Genomic DNA, 18,645 nt, shown 5'->3' on the forward strand with positions numbered 1-18,645 from the left:
CTATGCCCCCTCGTGCTCGCCGTCACCATCCTAGGAAAAAGGCTCTCCCTGTCCACCCTATCTAACCCTCTGATTATTTTATATGTTTCAATTAAGTCACCTCTCAACCTTCTTCTCTCATGAAAACAGCCTCAAGTCCCTCAGCCTTTCCTCATAAGACCTTCCCTCCATACCAGGCAACATTCTAGTAAATCTCCTCTGCACCCATTTCCAAAGCTTCCACACCCTTCTTATAATGCGGTGACCAGAACTGTATGCAATACTCCAAATGCGGCTGCACCAGAGTTTTGTACAGCCACAGCATAACCTCTTGGTTCTGGAACTCTCTCCCTCTATTAATAAAAGCTAAAACACCGTACGCCTTCTTAACAGCCCTGTCAACCTGGGTGGCAACTTTCAAGGACCTGTGTACACAGACACTGAGATCTCTCTGCTCATCTACACTACCAAGAATCTTACCATTAGCCCTGTACTTTGCCTTCCAGTTACTCCGACCAAAGTGCATCACCTCACACTTGTCCGCATTAAGCTCCATTTGCCACCTCTCAGCCCAGCTCTGCAGCTTGTCTATGTCTCTCTGCAACCTACAGCATCCTTCGTCACTATCCACAACTCCACCGACCTTAGTGTCGTCTGCAAACTTACTAACCCATCCTTCTATGCCCTCATCCAGGTCACTTATAAAAATGACAAACAGCAGTGGACCTAACACCGACCCTTGCGGTACACTACTAGTAACTGGTCTCCAGGATGAACATTTCCCATCAACTACCACCCTCTGTCTTCTTTCAGCAAGCCAATTTCTGATCCAAACTGCTGTATCTCCCATAATCCCATTCCTCTACATTTTGTACAATAGCCTACTGTGGGGAACCTTATCGAGCGCCTTGCTGAAATCCATATACACCAAATCAACCGGTTTACTCTCATCTAACTGTTTGGTCACCACCTCGAAGAACTCAATGTTTGTGAGGCACAACCTACCCTTCACAAAACTGTTGACTATCCCTAATCAATTTATTCTTTTCTCGATGATTATAAATCCTATCTCTTAACCTTTTCCAACACTTTACCAACAACTGAAGTAAGGCTCACTGCTCTGTAATTACCAGGGTTGTCTCTACTCCCCTTCTTGAACAGGGGAACCACATTTGCTATCCTCCAGTCTTCTGGCACTATTCCTGTAGACAATGACGAGTTAAAGATCAATGCCAAAGGCTCGGCAATCTCCTCCCTGGCTTCCCAGAGGATCCTAGGATAAATCTCATTGAGCCCAAGGGACTTTATCTATCTTCACCTTCTGAAGGATTTCTAATACCTCTTCCTTGTGAACCTCAATCCCACCTGGTCTAGTAGCCTGTATCTCCGTATTCTCCTCAACAACAGTTTTCTAGAGTGAATACTGTTGAAAAATATTCATTTAGTGCTTCCCCAATCTCCTCTGACTCCACACACAACTTCCCACTACTATCCTTGATTGGGCCTATTCTTTCTTTCGTCATTCTTTTATTCCTTAAATACCTACAGAAAGCCTTAGGGTTTACCCTGATCCTATCCGCCAACAACTTCTCATGTCTCCTCCTGGCTCTTCTGAGCTCTCTCTCTTTTTAGGTTTTTCCTGGCTACCTCGTAGCCCTCAAGCGCCCTAACTGAGCCTTCACATCTCATCCTAACATAAGACGAATTCTTCCTCTTGACCAGAGATTCCACTTGCTTCGTAAACCATGGCTCCTGTGCTCTACAGCTTCCTCCCTGCCTGACAGGTACATACTTACTTAGGACACAGGAGCTTTTCCTTGAATAAGCTCCACATTTCTACTGTGCCCATCCTGTGCAGTTTCCTTCCCCATCCTATGCTCCCTAAATCTTGCCTAATCTCATTGTAATTGCCTTTCCCCCAGCTACAACTCTTGCCCAGTAGTATACACCTATCCCTTTCCATCACTAAAGTGAACATAACAGAATTGTGATTGCTATCACCGAAGTGCTCACCTACTTCCAAGTCTAACACCTGGCCAGGCTCATTACCCAGTACCAAATCTAATGTGGCTTCGCCCCTTGTTGGCGTATCTACATACTGTCAGGAAGCCCTCCTGCACACTCTGGACAAAAACTGACCCATCTAGAGTACTCAAACTATAGTGTTCCCAGTCAACATCTGGAAAGTTCAAGTCGCCCATGACAACTTACCCTGTCTCTCTCACTCCTATCGAGAATCATCTTTGCTATCCTTTCCTCTACATCTCTGGAACTATTCGGAGGCCTAGAGAAAACTCCCAACAGGGTGACACCTCCTTTCCTGTTTCTAACCTCAGCCCATTATACTTCAGTTGACGAGTCCCCAAACATCTTTTCTGCAACTGTAATACTGTCCTTGACCAACAATGCCACACCTTCTTGCCCCCCCCCGCCGCCCCCCCCCCCCCCCCCCCCCCACCTTACCATTTTCTCTGTTGTTACTGAAACATCTAAATCCCAGAACCTGCAACAACCATTCCTGCCCCTGCTCTATCCATGTCTCCGAAATGGCCACAACATCGAAGTCCAAGTACTAACCCATGCTGCAAGATGACCCACCTCATTCTGGACGTTCCTGGCATTGAAGTAGACACATTTCAAACCAACTTCTTCATTGTAGGTGCCATCTTGCGTCCCTGAAACTTTATTTTGGACCTCCCTACTCTCAACCTTTTTTCTATAGTCGAACTACAATTTTGGCTCCCATCCCCCTGCTGAATTAGTTTAAACCCACCTGAATAGCCTTAGCAAATTTCACCCCCCCCCCCCCAGGATATCCGTACCTCTCGGGTTCGGATGAAGACTATCCTGCTTGTAGAGGTCCCACGAGCCCCAATTATCCAAGAATCCAAAACCCTCCCTCCTACACGATCCCTGTAGCCACGTGTTCAACTCCTCTCCCTCCCTATTCCTCGCCTCACTGGCACGTGGCACGGGCAACAAACCAGGGGCAACAACTCTGTTCGTCCTAGCTCTCAGCTTCCATCCTAGCTCCCTGAATTTCTGCCTTAAATCCCCATCTCTCTTCCTACCTATGTCGTTGGTGCCAATGTGGACCACAACTTGGGGCTGCTCCCCCTCCCCCTTAAGGAGCCCAAAAACATGATCAGTGACATCACGCACCTTGGCACCTCTTTCAGCAATTCCTGTTGTTGTTTCTGATTTCCAGCAGCCTCCGTTCTCTTGGTTTTGCATTTGATCTCAATTTAGTATTGTAAATTGTGAATGGTGTGTAGAATCCAAATTTGAGAGAAAATACTGAGGAATAGTATCCCAAAATCCCTATGTGAAAAGGAGAAAAGAGCGACTTTGTAAGGACCTGTAGCAGTACAGGGCTGTGAGGTCATAAAGAGAGCAAATCTGGCAAGGAACAACAGGAAAACTTCCAAAGGAGCAGCCCGTCTTTATCTTCACTCAATCCAGAGGTAGAGCGCTCCTAAGGTGATGTCACGATTCAAAAGAACACTGGTGGAAGCTAATAATTGGATGAGTACAAACGGTGAGTATTTGTACTCGACTCTTGCTGTTTTTTGACCCAAATTTCTCACAATTGAACCAAATATTACATTCAACATGTTATGATCACTACTTCTAAGGCAAGTTTGTAAGGTCTTTTATTTTGTGGTTTATAGTTTGTAAAGGCAATGTTTTGCTTCAACAAGGTCAAGCGAAGAAGTGTCGGCAGCTGAAACTCCTGGAATACTTGGTTTCCCTGGGGACACTGCAACATCTGAAAAAATAGAGAAAAAAGCCATAATTATGGGTGACCATAAGCATCTTATTGAACAGGTCAGTTAGTTGGAAAGGGTAGCTATGGCAATGAATTCATGGAGTTCATTCAAAGCTTGTTCCCTAGAGCAATTTGTTTCAGAGCAATCCAGGGAACAAACTCTCCTGGATTTAGCCATGGGTGATAATGCAGGTTTAATACATGACCTTACAGAAGAATGTTCCGTTGGAAGTCCTGATCATAGTGTGATAGAATTTAATGTTTGGTTTGATTGTGAGAAATTAGGATGGAGCTAGATAAAGTGGATCGGGTGGATAGATTAGCAGTGGTAGACATTTAAGGCAGTGATTGTTGACTTGAAAAAAATATATCCCGTAAGGAGGAAGTATTCTCGGAGAATCCCTACAGTGTGGAAACAGGCCCTTCAGCCCAACAAGACCACACCCACCTAATCTACACATCCCTGAACACTATGGGCAATTTAACATGACCAATCCACCTGACCTGCATGTCTTTGAACTGAGACGAAACCAGAACACCCAGAGGAAACCCCTGCAGACATGGGGAGAATGCAGAGTTTGCACAGTCACCCAAGACTGGAATCAAACATGTGTCCTTAGTGCTGTGTGGCAGCAGTACTAACCACTAAGCCACCCTGTTGAGTTGTTGAGACTGTTCTCTATGAAGAGAAGAATGCTAATAGGAGGTCTGATTTGAGGTTTTCAAAATCATAAGCATGGTAGAGTGGATGGAGTGTAGCTGTTTCCACTTGTAAAACAGATGAGAACACGAGGGCATAGATTTTAGTGATGTGCAAACAAACTAAGGATGATGAGGAAAAACTTTCATACAGCATGTTATTCAAATGTGGAGGAGACAGGTTCCATTGAGGCATTCAAGGGGGCGTTGGATTTTTTCTTTCGATAGTTGCAATGTGTAGAGACGGGTAAAAGCCAGAGATTGGCACTAGCTCTTAAAACTGGTTCAGGCACAATGGCTAGAAGGTTTCCACTGTACCATAATAATGCTGTAACTCTCATATACTGGACTGAGTTTACAGATTGTAGTGGCTTACAGTTCTACTGCTGCTGATTGCCCTCACTGCTTTGAGGTTGCCAAGATTTGAGCACTCGGCTTTCTTCTTTCTTCGTTTTGTTGTGTTACAAATGATTGATGACATCATTGCGAAGAGGGTATTTTACCTCTGACAACTGTACAGTGATCAATTCCAGTTTTGCCTTTTTTCGTTTTGCTGGGGAAGAGATGTTTCTATCTCATTGCAGGCAACGTGATGAATCATTAAACTGGATTTCAGTGCCCAGAGTCCATGGTGAAATTTTTCACCTGCCAATAGGAAGGTGGAAAAAAAATAAAGCAGCTCTATCAAAAAGCATACACTCGGATTCTTCTGTGTCTCCCACAATGCTAATGTTTTAAAAATGAAGTCTGAGGAAATGGAGACCATCACATTTTCAGGCTGATGAAAAGTGGGCAGAAGTTCATTAAGTTGTATTACTGGTGGGCTATAGAAAGGAGGTATTGTGGGTAGCACATGAGTTACCAGTAAGAGGTCATGTGTGATTAAGGTAAATTCAAGGGCGGCATGGTGGCTCAGTGGTTAGCACTGCTGCCTCGCAGCACCAGGGACCCAGGTTTGATTCTACCCTCGGGGCGACTCTGTGTGGAATTTACACGTTTTCCCCATGTCTGTGTGGGTTTCCTCCCACAGTCCAAAGATGTGCAGGTTGAGTGAATTAGCTATGTTAAATTGCCCATTGTGTTCAAGGATGTGAAGATTAGGTGGATTACAGGGGGATGGATCAGGATGGGATGCTCTGAGGTTCGGTGTGGACTTGTTGAGCTGAAGGGCCTGTTTCCACACTGGGGATTCTATGAACCAAAATACAATGTTTTTTGGCCTGGACTGCATAAAGATGTGCCATACGTACACAAGTGCCAGTTAGTGATAAAACCAGCATCCTGAATACCCATTCCAGCATCTGACGAACTTTTTACAAGTGCCCGGTTGTGTAGGACCCCTCCCTAAAACAACAAGGAGTCTGTATTTGTTGATCATAACATATGTCTACTAGATTTCTAGAGACCATTCAATTATGCAGTATTGCTGCGAAAAGGATTGTAGAAGAGTAACTCAAAGTTTTCAGAAGATATAGACTACTCAGATAATCGGATCAAAGATCAAGTATTACATCTAAGTTATTCGAGGAAATTTACGGATAGTTTAGCACACCATCCAGAATCGCAGGGAATATTATTAATGGTATAAATCAAACTTTAAAGACAATGTTGAGGGCTCTGTCAGGACTGTCCAAAAGATTGGGATCAAGAATTACATTTGTATTTTGTTTGCACCTAATGAATCAACTAAATTCAGTTAGTTTTGGACATGAGGTGAGAGGACCACTGAAATTAATTCAGGAGAAATTGGTGAGTCAGCATTCGGAGACTACATTACTGGACTAAGTGTTCTATTTTAAGAATAGATTGAATACAGCAAGTGAATTGGCTCGACAGTGTGTAAAAATAGTACAGCATGTAATGAAACAGGAAGTAGACAGATCAAAATTTCATAGCTTTGTGAGTGGAGATAGTGTCAGAATTACTTTGTGGTAGGTAAACCTTTAAAACTGAGGTTTAGTAGGCCGTATTAATTGAAAGGAAATTGAATGCAGTGAATTATTTGATAATGCCAGATAGAAGGAAGACTCAGTGTCATGTGAATGCGTTCAAATGGTACTTTGATAGAGAAGGAAAGCAAAGGAGAATGGGCTTGTTGCAACACAGTGAAGAACCAAATCCAAATAATTCTGAATTGGACATTCCTCAAATTAAGGAGGTCTGGCAGCATCTGTGAAGGGAAAAACAGTTTGCATTTCAAGTCCAGTGACCCTTCCTCAGAACTGATAATGGCTGGGAAAACACCAGTTTATATGCAGAAAATAGAGAGGTGGGTGGGATAGGGAGTAAACGATAGGATAGAGCCCAAAGAGAGAGAGAGGCAGTTGGACAGACAAAGGAGTTGTTAATGATCTGGCTGGAAGGGTGACCCACCCTGCACCCTGGCCAACATCTGTGTCTCTGACTTGCTGCAGTGTTCCAGTGAAGCCCAATGTAAACTGGAGAAACATCAGTTCTGAGGAAGGGTCACTGGACCCGAAACGTTAACTCTATTTTCTCCTGTACAGATGCTGCCAGACCTGCTGAGCTTGAGCAACTATCCAGCAGCTATTAAGAGCAAAAGATTAATGAAGGAGAAAATAGGGCCCCTTAACAATGAGGCCATCTATTATGGAACCACAGGAGATAGGTGAGATCCTAAACAAATATTTAAGTGGAGAAAGACATGGAAGCTGAGGAACTCAAAATAAATAGTGATGCCTTAGAGTCCACATTACAGAGGAGGAATTGATGATGGTCTTAAAACGTGTTAAGATAGATGAATACCCAGGACCTGACCAGATGAATCACACTGGGAGGCTAGGGAAAAAATATGTGCAGTCCCTAGCAGAGACATTTGTATCATCAGTAGCCATGGATGAGGTACCAGAAGACTGGAGGGTCTCTAATGTCATTATTTTAAGAAGGGCTGCAATGAGAAACCAGGGAAGTACAGGCAGGTGAGCCTGACAACTGTGGTGGGCAATTTGTTGAAGGGGATTCTGAGAGAATGATCTACATGCCTTTAGCAGGCAAGGATTGATTTGCGACAAACAATAACAACAAAAACGGGAGTTGCTGGAAATGCTCAGCAGGACTGGTAGTATCTGGTGGGGGGGGGTGGGGAAGAAAAAATAGAGTTAATTTTTTGTCTGGTGCCCCTTCTTCAGAACTGACTGATTTAGTGATAGCCAGCATGGCATTATGCATGGAAGATCATGTCTCACAAAGTTGATTTGAGTTTTTTTGAAGTGGTGACCAAGAAGATAGATGAAGGCAGAGAAATTGATGTTGTTTACATAGACCTTAGCAGGGTCTTTGACAAAGTTCCACATAATAAACTGGTTAGTAAATTTAGATCACGTGGATCCAGGGAAAGCGAACCATTTGGAAGGTGGTAGAAGGTTGTATTTTACTGAAAGCCTGTGATCGACTGTGTGCCACAATGATTAGTGCAGGGTCCACAGACTTTTGGTCATTTATATAAATGTTTTTGGTGTCCGTATTGGAGGCATAGTTAGTAAAATTATAAATGACATCAAAATAGGTGTAGTGGACAGTGAAGAAGATTCTCCGAGTACAATGGAACCTTGATCAAATGGGCCAATGTGCCAAGGAATGGCAGGTGGAGTTTAATTTAAATAAAATGAAATGTTGCATTTTGGCAAGGCAAACCAAGTCAGGATTTATACAGCTATTGGTAGGCCCCTGAGGAGTGCTGCCAAACAAAGAAACCTAGGGATGCAGGTGCATGGTTCCATGAAAATGGAGTCACTGTGGACAGGGTGATGAAGAAGGCATTTGGCAAGCTAGACTTCATTGGTCAGAACGTTAAATGTAAGAGTTGTGACATCATGGGACTGTACAGGACCAAAATTGCAAAGGTTATTCCAAAAGTGGCCTAACCAATGTTCTGTACAGCCACAACATGACCTTCCAACTCCTATGTGCAATGCATTGATGAATAAAAGCAAGCTCTCTTGATCTTTGATCTTTTGATCTCTCTGCCTATAAATTCAGTACCTGTGTGCTTCTCTTCACTTCACCACCCGATTGAAGGAGCAGAGCTTAAAAAGCTTGTGATTTCAAGTAAATCTGTTGAACTGTAACCTGGTGTTGTGTGAATTCTGACTTGATTCAGAGATGACACCGAAAGCTTTTTAGCTGACCAAATCGAATTTTCAGTTCCCATTCCAAGTGAACAGAAGCATGCAAGAAGAAGGCTGCATGCAAAGTTATCTGTAACTGCAAGTTGTAACCTGAGCTGGTAAATAAAGCTGTATGGGATTTTCAATTTTGAATCCATACAGTTTAGTTTATCCTACTTACCAATAATACACAAGAACAGTTCAGGCTTTAAGTTAAAAATCGATGATTGGAATTGCACACAAATTGGCAGTGATTTTTCTGTCTCTACACAGAAAAATTGCATTCTGTTTTCTGATCTTTCGGGTCTATATCCCCTGGTCCATGGTCGTTTTATATCAGCTGAAGAGAAACTTTCTCCAACCACAGTTCACCATCTGAACAAACCAAAATTTCTACATCTGTGTCTAATTTCAAGCACAACTATCTGAGATTCCAATCGTCTTCAGTTGTTTCATGGGCCTTGTCAAGGAAAGCATCTCCACATAATTGATATCTTCTACTTAATTGATCTCATTGTTGTTTTAATGCTGCATTGTTGGTTTATTATGATACTGAGCTATATGAAGTCTAATAAATTGGCAATAGCACTTCCTGTTAAAACTTGTAACCTTTGTTATGACCAATTTAAGAGTGGGACAAGGAAATAATCAGTTCACCCCTCCGAACTGGTCATTTTCATCAATTAAAAATGGTTTATTTTCACAAAACCATGTTATTATAATAAATATTCTGCTATAACCTTAAGGCAGCGTGCTGGCTTAGTGCTAGGGACCCAGACACTTCTATCTTGGGCGATTGTCTGTGTGGAGTTTGCCTGTTCTCCCTGTGTCTGTGTGGGATTCCTCCTGGGTGCTGCAGTTTCCTCCCACAGTCCAAAGATGTATAGATTAGGTGAATTAGCCATGGGAAATGCAGTGTTACAAGGGAAAGGATAGGGGGACTGGGTGGGTCTGGGAGGGATGCTGTTTGGAGGGCTGCATGGATTCTGAGCTGAATGGCTTGCTTCCATACTGTAGGGATTCTGTGATTCTATAGATAACTCAAGAATGGATTCCAGCAATTTCCAATGGGAAATGTTCAGCTTACTGGAGCTGTCTATTTTCCTGCTTTCTGTCTATTTTCTTTTCTTGAATAATTGTCACATTCTGGATGGGTTCCAGTGAAACTAAGGAATTTTGGAAGCTTATGATTTTTGCTGCTACAATCTCCATGGCTACTTCATTTAAGACCCTGAGATGTTGGCTAACTGGTAATGGAGTCCTTTTAGACAGTCAATCCAATAGTCCTCAAGTTTCTCCCTATTCTCCAATAAGCCATGACGACTAATATGCAGATGCAGCAAGCTGTTAGGCTAATGGAATGTTAACATTTGTTTCAAGAGGATTTGAGTAGTGAAGTCTTGCTTCAAATGTTTCAAAGCATGGTTAGACTGTACCTGGAGTATTGTTCAGTTTTGGTCTCCTTATCTTAGCAAAGATACCACTGCCATAGAGGGAGTGCAAGACGCATTCGCCAGACTTGTACCCAGCGTGGCAAGACCATCCTTTTAGAACATAGAACATAGAACATAGAACAGTACAGCACAGAACAGGCCCTTCAGCCCACAATGTTGTGCCGACCATTGATCCTCATGGATGCACCCTCAAATTTCTGTGACCATATGCATGTCCAGCAGTCTCTTAAATGACCCCAATGACCTTGCTTCCACAACTGCTGCTGGCAACGCATTCCATGCTCTCACAACTCTCTGCGTAAAGAACCTGCCTCTGACATCCCCTCTATACTTTCCACCAACCAGCTTAAAACTATGACCCCTCGTGCTAGCCATTTCTGCCCTGGGAAATAGTCTCTGGCTATCGACTCTATCTATGCCTCTCATTATCTTGTATACCTCAATTAGGTCCCCTCTCCTCCTCCTTTTCTCCAATGAAAAGAGACCGAGCTCAGTCAACCTCTCTTCATAAGATAAGCCCTCCAGTCCAGGCAGCATCCTGGTAAACCTCCTCTGAACCCTCTCCAAAGCATCCACATCTTTCCTATAATAGGGCGCCCAGAACTGGACGCAGTATTCCAAGTGCGGTCTAACCAAAGTTTTATAGAGCTGCAACAAGATCTCACGACTCTTAAACTCAATCCCACTGTTAATGAAAGCCAAAACACCATATGCTTTCTTAACAACCCTGTCCACTTGGGTGGCCATTTTAAGGGATCTCTGTATCTGCACACCAAGATCCCTCTGTTCCTCCACGCTGCCAAGAATCCTATCCTTAATCCTGTACTCAGCTTTCAAATTCGACCTTCCAAAATGCATCACCTCGCATTTATCCAGGTTGAACTCCATCTGCCACCTCTCAGCCCATCTCTGCATCCTGTCAATGTCCCGCTGCAGCCTACAACAGCCCTCTACACTGTCAACGACACCTCCGACCTTTGTGTCGTCTGCAAACTTGCTGACCCATCCTTCAATTCCCTCGTCCAAGTCATTAATAAAAATTACAAACAGTAGAGGCCCAAGGACAGAGCCCTGTGGAACCCCACTCACCACTGACTTCCAGGCAGAATATTTTCCTTCTACTACCACTCGCTGTCTTCTGTTGGCCAGCCAATTCTGTATCCAAGCAGCTAAGTTCCCCTGTATCCCATTCCTCCTGACCTTCTGAATGAGCCTTCCATGGGGAACCTTATCAAATGCCTTACTGAAGTCCATATACACCACATCCACAGCTTGACCCTCATCAACCTTACTAGTCACATCCTCAAAAAACTCGATAAGGTTTGTAAGGCATGACCTACCCCTCACAAAGCCGTGTTGACTGTATTTGATCAAGCCATGCTCTTCCAGATGGTCATAAATCTTATCCCTCAGAATCCTTTCTAACACCTTGCAGACGACAGACGTGAGACTTACCGGTCTATAATTGCCGGGGATTTCCCTATTTCCTTTCTTGAAGAGAGGAATTACATTTGCCTCTCTCCAGTCCTCAGGTACGACTCCAGTGGAGAGCGAGGATGCAAAGATCTTCGCAAGTGGCGAAGCAATTGCATTTCTCGCTTCCCAAAGCAGCCGAGGACAAATCTGATCCGGGCCTGGCGACTTGTCAATCTTAATGTTTGACAAAATTTTCAGTACATCAGCTTCCTCTATCTCTATCCATTCCAGCATGCACACCTGCTCTTCAAAGGTTTCATTCACTACACAGGTCGTTTCTTTCGTAAAGACAGAAGCAAAAAGAGAGATAGGCAAGTTCAGTCTGTATTCTCTAGAATATTGAAGAATGAAGCGTGATCTCTTTAAAACTCTCCAAATACCTAAAAGATAGATGCAGGTAAGATGTTTCCCCTGTTTGGGGAGCCCACAACCGGGGGTACAATTAACATAAGGGCAAGTGTCACTTAGGAGAAATTGCTTTATTCAGAGGCTTATGAATTTTTGAAATTCTCTACTAAGGTTCAATCTTTGAGTGTGTTTAAAATAGAACTTGATAGATTCTGGTTACTAGTGACAGACGACATTATGGGGATGGAATGAGTAAAAGGCATTTGAAGTGTTCAAATAGCCATGATTGTACTGAATGATGGGATGACTTGCCTACTATTGTTCCTATGTTCCTATATTCCTAAATGCAGAAGTGAGTTGAAGAAATGCCATGAGGATTCTTGGAGGCTAGCACATGTTGGATGGCAATGCCCATGGATGTGGACAGCATATGGCCTGAGCATGCCTTGATGTTCATAGAATCATAGAATCCCTACAGTGTGGAAACAGGCTATTCAGCCCAACACGTCCACACCGACCTCCGAAGAGCATCCCACCCAGACCCATTCCCCTACTCCTGCACTCCCATAATTAACCCACCCAACCTAAATATCTCCAGGCAATATGGGCAATTTAGCATTGCCAATCCACCTACCTTACATATCTTTGAACTGTGGGAGGAAACCGGAGCACTCGAAGGAAACTCTTGCAGACACGGGAGAACGTGCAAACTCCACGCAGACAGTAGTCGGAGGCTGGAATTGAACCTGGGTCCCTGGCGCAGTGAGACAGCAGTGTAACCACTGAGCCACGGCCACCCAAATGAGATGTTGATGTCTGGTTTCCAACATGGAGATCGCTTGGAAAGAACAGTGAATTGAATTGGCCAGGTTCTAGTTTTCTTTGAGTTTTCTAGACATCCAGCCTGTTGGAAAGAAGAACTTGAATATTCGGGAGGTGAATTGTGGCACTAAGAAGACGTTTAGCCAGCAGTAATAGCAGTCAGTTGGCATCTTGCCATTGGTAGTGAGAATTTTTCAGACCTGCTTGTGAAAGCATAATAGAGATGATTTTGACTGAGTAGTGGCATTTCTGCAATTTAGAGTAGGACGTGGACTTTGCAGAGTAGTGAATTTAGCATTTTTAGTAAGAATCTAACATTAGGGACCATCTAGTCATCTATAAATTAATTTGATAGAAATGCATTTTTAATTAAGTAGTTGCTAGAGGATATAAATGGCAGTCAGCAGGGTAGTATGCTTCTGCAAAATATGGGAAATCAGAAACTGGTTGAACATTCCTGACAATTATGCTGCAGGAATTGTTGGATTGTAGCTGCTACCAGTCCACAGGGATTGGTTAGATCAGGAGTTAAACAATTCAGCAGGGCGCATGAGGCTAGGATTGTGCAGGAAGCAGAAAGTATTATGGACAGATGTTTTCAGAATCATAGAATCTCTATACGTCTGCACCAAACCTCCAAAGAGCATCCCACACCCTGTCCCTGTAACCCTGCATTTCCCAAGGATTAATCTGCGTACCCTACATATCCTTGGAGACAAGAGGTAATTTGGCATGGCCAATCCATCCAACTTATGACTGTTTGACTGTAGGAGGAACCCAGAGGAAAGGAAGTGATCACTGGTCTGTAAGCTTTAAGGTACTTCCGGATTAAAAAATCAGTGTAGTTGTCAGGTGAAGATGCTAAATTAGGGGAAGGCTAATTGCAACAGTGTGAGGCAGGAACTAAAGAATGTAGATTGGAGTCAGATGTTTGAAGGCAAATCAACATTTGGTATGTGGGAGGATTTCAAATGTAAGTTGATATCAACTCAGAAAAAGAAGTATTTGTCAATACTAGGAGGCTGAGAACGCATGAAGTAAGGATGGAATACAAGGAAAGTTGAAATTTTTAATCCTGTTGGCCAATGACTTTTCATGAACTTTTTTCGCCCTCCTGACTCTCTTTTTTTGTTTAAGGAAAATCCCAATGCTTTTTATACATATATAACGAGCAAGAGGGTAGCCAGGGAGTGAGTTGGCCCACTCAAAGACAGGGAAGGGAATTTCTGTGGAGCCAGGGGAAGTGGGATAGCTATTAAATGAATACTTTGCATTAGTATTCACCACAGAGAAGGACTTGGTGGATGATGAGTCTGGGGAAAGGTTTATAAATGTTTCAGTCATGTGATCAAAAGGGAGGAGGTATTGGGGATCTTGAAAAACATTTAAGGTAGACAAGTTCCTCAGGACCTGATGAGATATACCCCAAAATACTGAGAGAGACCAGGGAGGAAATTGCTGGGGCCTTGAGAGCAATCTTTGTATCCTCACTGGCTATAGAGGAGGTTCCAGAGGATTAGAGAATAGCCAATATTGTTCCTTTTGTTTAAGAAGAATGGTGAGGATAATCCAGCTAATTACAGACTGGTGAGTCTTATGTTAGTAGTAGGGAAATTATTGGAGAGGATTCTTCAAAACAGGATTGTATTAACGAGGGGCAACATGATTTTGTGAAGGGGAGTTTGTGTCTCACTAACTTGGTTGAGTTTTTTGAGGACGTGACGAAGATGATCGATGAGGGTAGGGCAGTGGATGTTGTCCATGTGAACTTCAGCAAGGCTTTTAGCAAGGTCCATCATGGCAGACAATACAGAAAGTAAAGTTGCACGAGGTCAGAAGTAAGCTTGCAAGATGAACAAAAAACTGGCTCGGCCATAGAAGACACAGGGTAGCAGTGGAAGGCTACATTTCTGAATGGAGGGCTGTGATGAGTGGCGTCCCTCTGGGATTAGTGTTGGGACTTTTTTCAATTTGTAATGTATAAAAGTGATTTGAAGGAAAATGTCATTGGTTTGATTAGTAAGTTTGCAGATGACACAGGTTGGTGGAATTGCCAGGAGCGATGAGGATGATTAGAGGATATAGCAGGATATAGATCAATTGGTGACTTGGGCAGAGAAATGGCAGATGGAGTTTAATCTGGAAAAATGTGAGGTGATGTATTTCGGAAGGTCTAATCCAGATGGAGAATATACAGTAAATGGCAGAACCCTTGAGAGTACTGATAGGCAGAAGGATCTGGATATAAAGGTACACAGGTCACTGAAAGTGACCATGTAGGTAGAGAAGGTAGTCAACAAGGCATTAAGCAGTCTTGCCTTCATTGACTGGGGCATTGAGTTTAAAAATTGGCAGGTGATGTTGCAACTTTATAGAACCTTAATTAGGCCACATTTGGAAAATTGTGTTCCATTCTGGTTGCCACACTACCATGCAGATGTGGTGGCTTTGGAGAGGGTATGGAAAAGTTTTATCAGGATGTTGCCTGGTATGGAGGGCATTCGCTATGAGGCGAGGTTGGAGAAACTTGGGTTGTTCTCACTAACAACAGAAGTTGAGTGGCAACCTGATATAAATGTGTACAAGATTATGAAGGGCATGGACAGTCAGAAGCTTTTTCCCAGGGTCAAAGAGTCAGTTACTAGGGAGAATAGGTTTAAGATGTGAGGGGCAAGGTTCAATGTTGATGTATGAGGCAAGGTTTTTATATAGAGGGTGGTGGGTGCCTGGAACTCGCTGCCAGTGGAGGTCGCAGATACGATAGTGACTTTTAAAGGGCATCTTGATAAATACACAAAGGATGGGAATAGAGGAATACAGCTCCTGGAAGTGTTGGAGATTTTAGTTGTGACAGGCAACATGTCAGTGCAGGCTTAGAGAGCTGAAGAGCCTGTTCCTGTGCTGTAATTCTCTTTTTTTCTTTGAAACCCATGCAGACACTGGAAGAATGTGCAGACTGCACACAGCCCGAGGGTGGAATCGAACCCAAGATAACCGTTGCTGCCCAGATTAAAGATGTGACCACGCCCAAGATTCGGGCATACGGATGGATGACTGCTAGAATGGGCAGAGAGACTGTGCAAGAGCCCCTATGGCTATTCTCCTCTCTAACAAGTATACTAATTTAGATACTCTTGAAAGAATTGCCTATCATAGGATGGCAAAAGCAGCAGCCAGAGTAGTCCCCGGATTAGCCACCACAGGTAGCTCTTTTGTACCGAAGGGAGTGTTAAGATGCAGTAGAGCAAAGATAGCAGACTGTATATAAGACGGGGTTATGAATGGGCATTGATCTAGCCATAAAAGAGACTTCAGGATGGTGTATTGTTGTCCTGGTGCCAGGGCCCAGAATGTCTTTGAGCAGGTGTTCTTGAGTGGGCAAGTAGCCAGAGTTTGTAGTACTGTAGGCAAGAGGAGTGATTGGTGCTGCAGGGAGTTAGGTAGTAAATTGACCTCTAGGTTTGTAATCTCAGGATTGCACCCTATGCCTCGTGTCAGTGAGGATAGGAATAGAAGATGGACCAGTTGAATGTGTAGCTAAAGAATTAATGTAGGAAGCTGGGCGTCAGATATGTGGATCATTGGGATGTCTTCCAGGATATCTGGTACCTGTTCAAGAAAGATGGGTTACACCTGTGCTGCAGGAGCACCAATATCCTGTCAGGGAGCTTTACTGGTGCCACTCGGGAGGGTTTAAGCTAGTGAGGCAGTCAGTGGGAACCAAAGCAGGAAGTCACCAAGTGAAATGACCAAGGAGAAGCTAGAGATGAAGGTCAATAAAGCTAAGAGGAGCAACAGACAGAGGTTACTGACCATGGCAGAGCTTACAGTCGTGTGTGTGTGTGTGAGAGAGAGAATATGACTGGTAACCTGAAGCTTGGATTAGTGGACATAACCGTTATGTTGTAGCTATCAGAGACTTGGTTGAGACAGGGACAAGACTGACAACTTTACATTCTGGAATTTAGATGTTTCAGGCGCGATAGAGAGATATGGAGAAGAGGTGGTTGAGTTGCTCTACTGATTACAGATTACCGTATGTGTACTGAAGGAGAACACCTTGGAGGGCTCATCCAGCAACGCAAGGGAAATTATTAGTGAAGATTCTTAGGGACAGGATTTACTCTCACTTGTAAAAATATGGATGTCTTAGCAATAGATAGCATTGCTTTATGCAGAGGAGGTCATGTCTCTCAGACTTTGAGTTTTTTGAGGAAGTGACAAAGATGATCGAGGGCAGATATTGTCTTCTGAATTCTGGAATTTAGATGTTTCAGTGAGATAGAGAGAGATGGAGAAGGTGTGGAGGAGTTGCATGACTGATTAGAGAAATGACTGCATCTGTACTGAAGGGGGACACCTTGGAGGGTTCATCCTGCAAGGCAACTTAGGAACAGAACAAGGATATTAAGGTAGCGATCGCTATCGACAGATTGTTAAAATGTAAACACAACAGGGGTGTTATGGATAGAGTTGTAGAGTCATAAGAATTAGAGCATGGAAACAGACCCTTTGGTCCAACTAGTCCACACTGACCATGTTCCCAAACCAAAATAGCCCTACTTGCCTGCATTTGGCCTACATCCCTCCAAACATTTCCCAGTCATGTACTTATTCTAATGTCTTTAAATGTAACTGTACCTGCATCCATCACTTCCTCTGGCAGTTCATTCCAAGTATAAGCCATTCTCTGTTTTTTAAAAAAAAATTGTCCCTCATCCTCTTCAAATTTTTCTCCTCTTGCCTTAAAAATATGCCCCTGGTTTTGTACTCTCCCACCTTAGGGAAAAAACCCTTGCTATCTGCCTTATCTATGCCCCTCATGATTTTATAAATATCTAAAAGATCACCCCTCACTCTCCTATGCTCCAGTGGAAATAAGTCCTATCTCTAACTCAAACCTTCCTTTCTCTGCAACACCTTGGTAAATCTTTTCCGAACTCTCTCCAATTTAATAATATCCTTCCAATAGCAGGGCGACCTGAACTGTGCATAGTGCTCCAGGCAAGGCCTCACCAACATGACATCTCCTATGCTCAAAGGTCTGAGTGATGAAGGCAAATGTGCTAAACACCTTCTTAATCACCCTGTCAAATCTCTTACGAACTTCAAAGAATTTCACACCTGCAGCCACTAGGTCCCTCTGCTCTACAATACTACGCAAGGCCCTGCCATTAATTGTACAAGCCCTGCCCTTGCTTGTTTTACCAAAAAGCAATACCTCACATTTATCCAAACTTAATTCCATCTGCCATTCCTCAGCCCACTAACCCAGTTGATCAAGATCTCTTGTACTGTGAGGTAACCCTCTTCATTGTCCTTTTGTACCGCAATGTTGGTGTCATCCACAATCATACTAACTATGTCTCCTAAATTCTCATGCAAATCATTCATATAATGACAAACTAAAGTGGACCTAGTACTGATCCCTGTGGAATATCTCTGGCCACAGGCCTCCAGTCCAAAAAACAATCCTCCACCACCATCCTGTCTCTTGCCATCAAGCTAATTTTGTATACAATCGGCAAGCACTCAGATGATTTTTAACTTCCTGTATTGACTGGGACACCCCTAGTACCAGGCAGGTGGAGTTCATGAGGTGTGTCCAGGAGGGTTTCTTGAAGCAAAATGTAAATAGTCTAACTGTGAAAGGGACCATACCAGACCTGATTTGGGAAAAGAGTCCAACCAGGTAATCAAAATTTCATTGGAGAAGCACTTTGGGAACAGTGATAATTCCATAAGTTTTAAGTTTACCTGCAGATGAAGATAAAAATAGTCTGCAGGTGAAAGTACTAATTGGGAAGGCTAACAATGACAGTATTAGGCAGGAATAGAGAAATGTGGATTGGGGTGGCTCCTTGAGGCCAAACCCACATGTAGAATCTTTCAAAGGCTAGTTAGAACATAGAACATAGAACAGTACAGCACAGAACAGGCCCTTCAGCCCACAATGTTGTGCCGACCATTG

General features: G+C 43.3%; 1 protein-coding gene across 10 annotated transcripts in view; it reads left to right on the forward strand.

Moving 5' to 3' along the window:
- tmem108 (transmembrane protein 108) overlaps window positions 1-18,645 on the forward strand; it is a 195,598-nt gene that overhangs the window by 47,716 nt on the left and 129,237 nt on the right. For 8 of the 10 annotated variants that reach the window (XR_009447078.1, XM_059653764.1, XM_059653748.1 and 5 more), the window contains exon 4: window positions 15,611-15,788. The exons of 1 other annotated variant lie outside the window; for it this stretch is intronic. Coding sequence is in view for 7 of the 9 variants with exons in the window: in XM_059653764.1 (XP_059509747.1) it covers window positions 15,725-15,788 (64 nt within the window). In the remaining 2 variants the exon portion in view is untranslated. Of the gene's footprint in view, window positions 1-15,610; window positions 15,878-18,645 lie in introns of those variants that run through there. One more of the 10 variants, XM_059653766.1, reaches the window with a different exon arrangement.

This window comes from Stegostoma tigrinum, chromosome 2 (genome assembly GCF_030684315.1).
Source record: "Stegostoma tigrinum isolate sSteTig4 chromosome 2, sSteTig4.hap1, whole genome shotgun sequence".
Taxonomy (NCBI): Eukaryota; Metazoa; Chordata; class Chondrichthyes; order Orectolobiformes; family Stegostomatidae; genus Stegostoma; species Stegostoma tigrinum.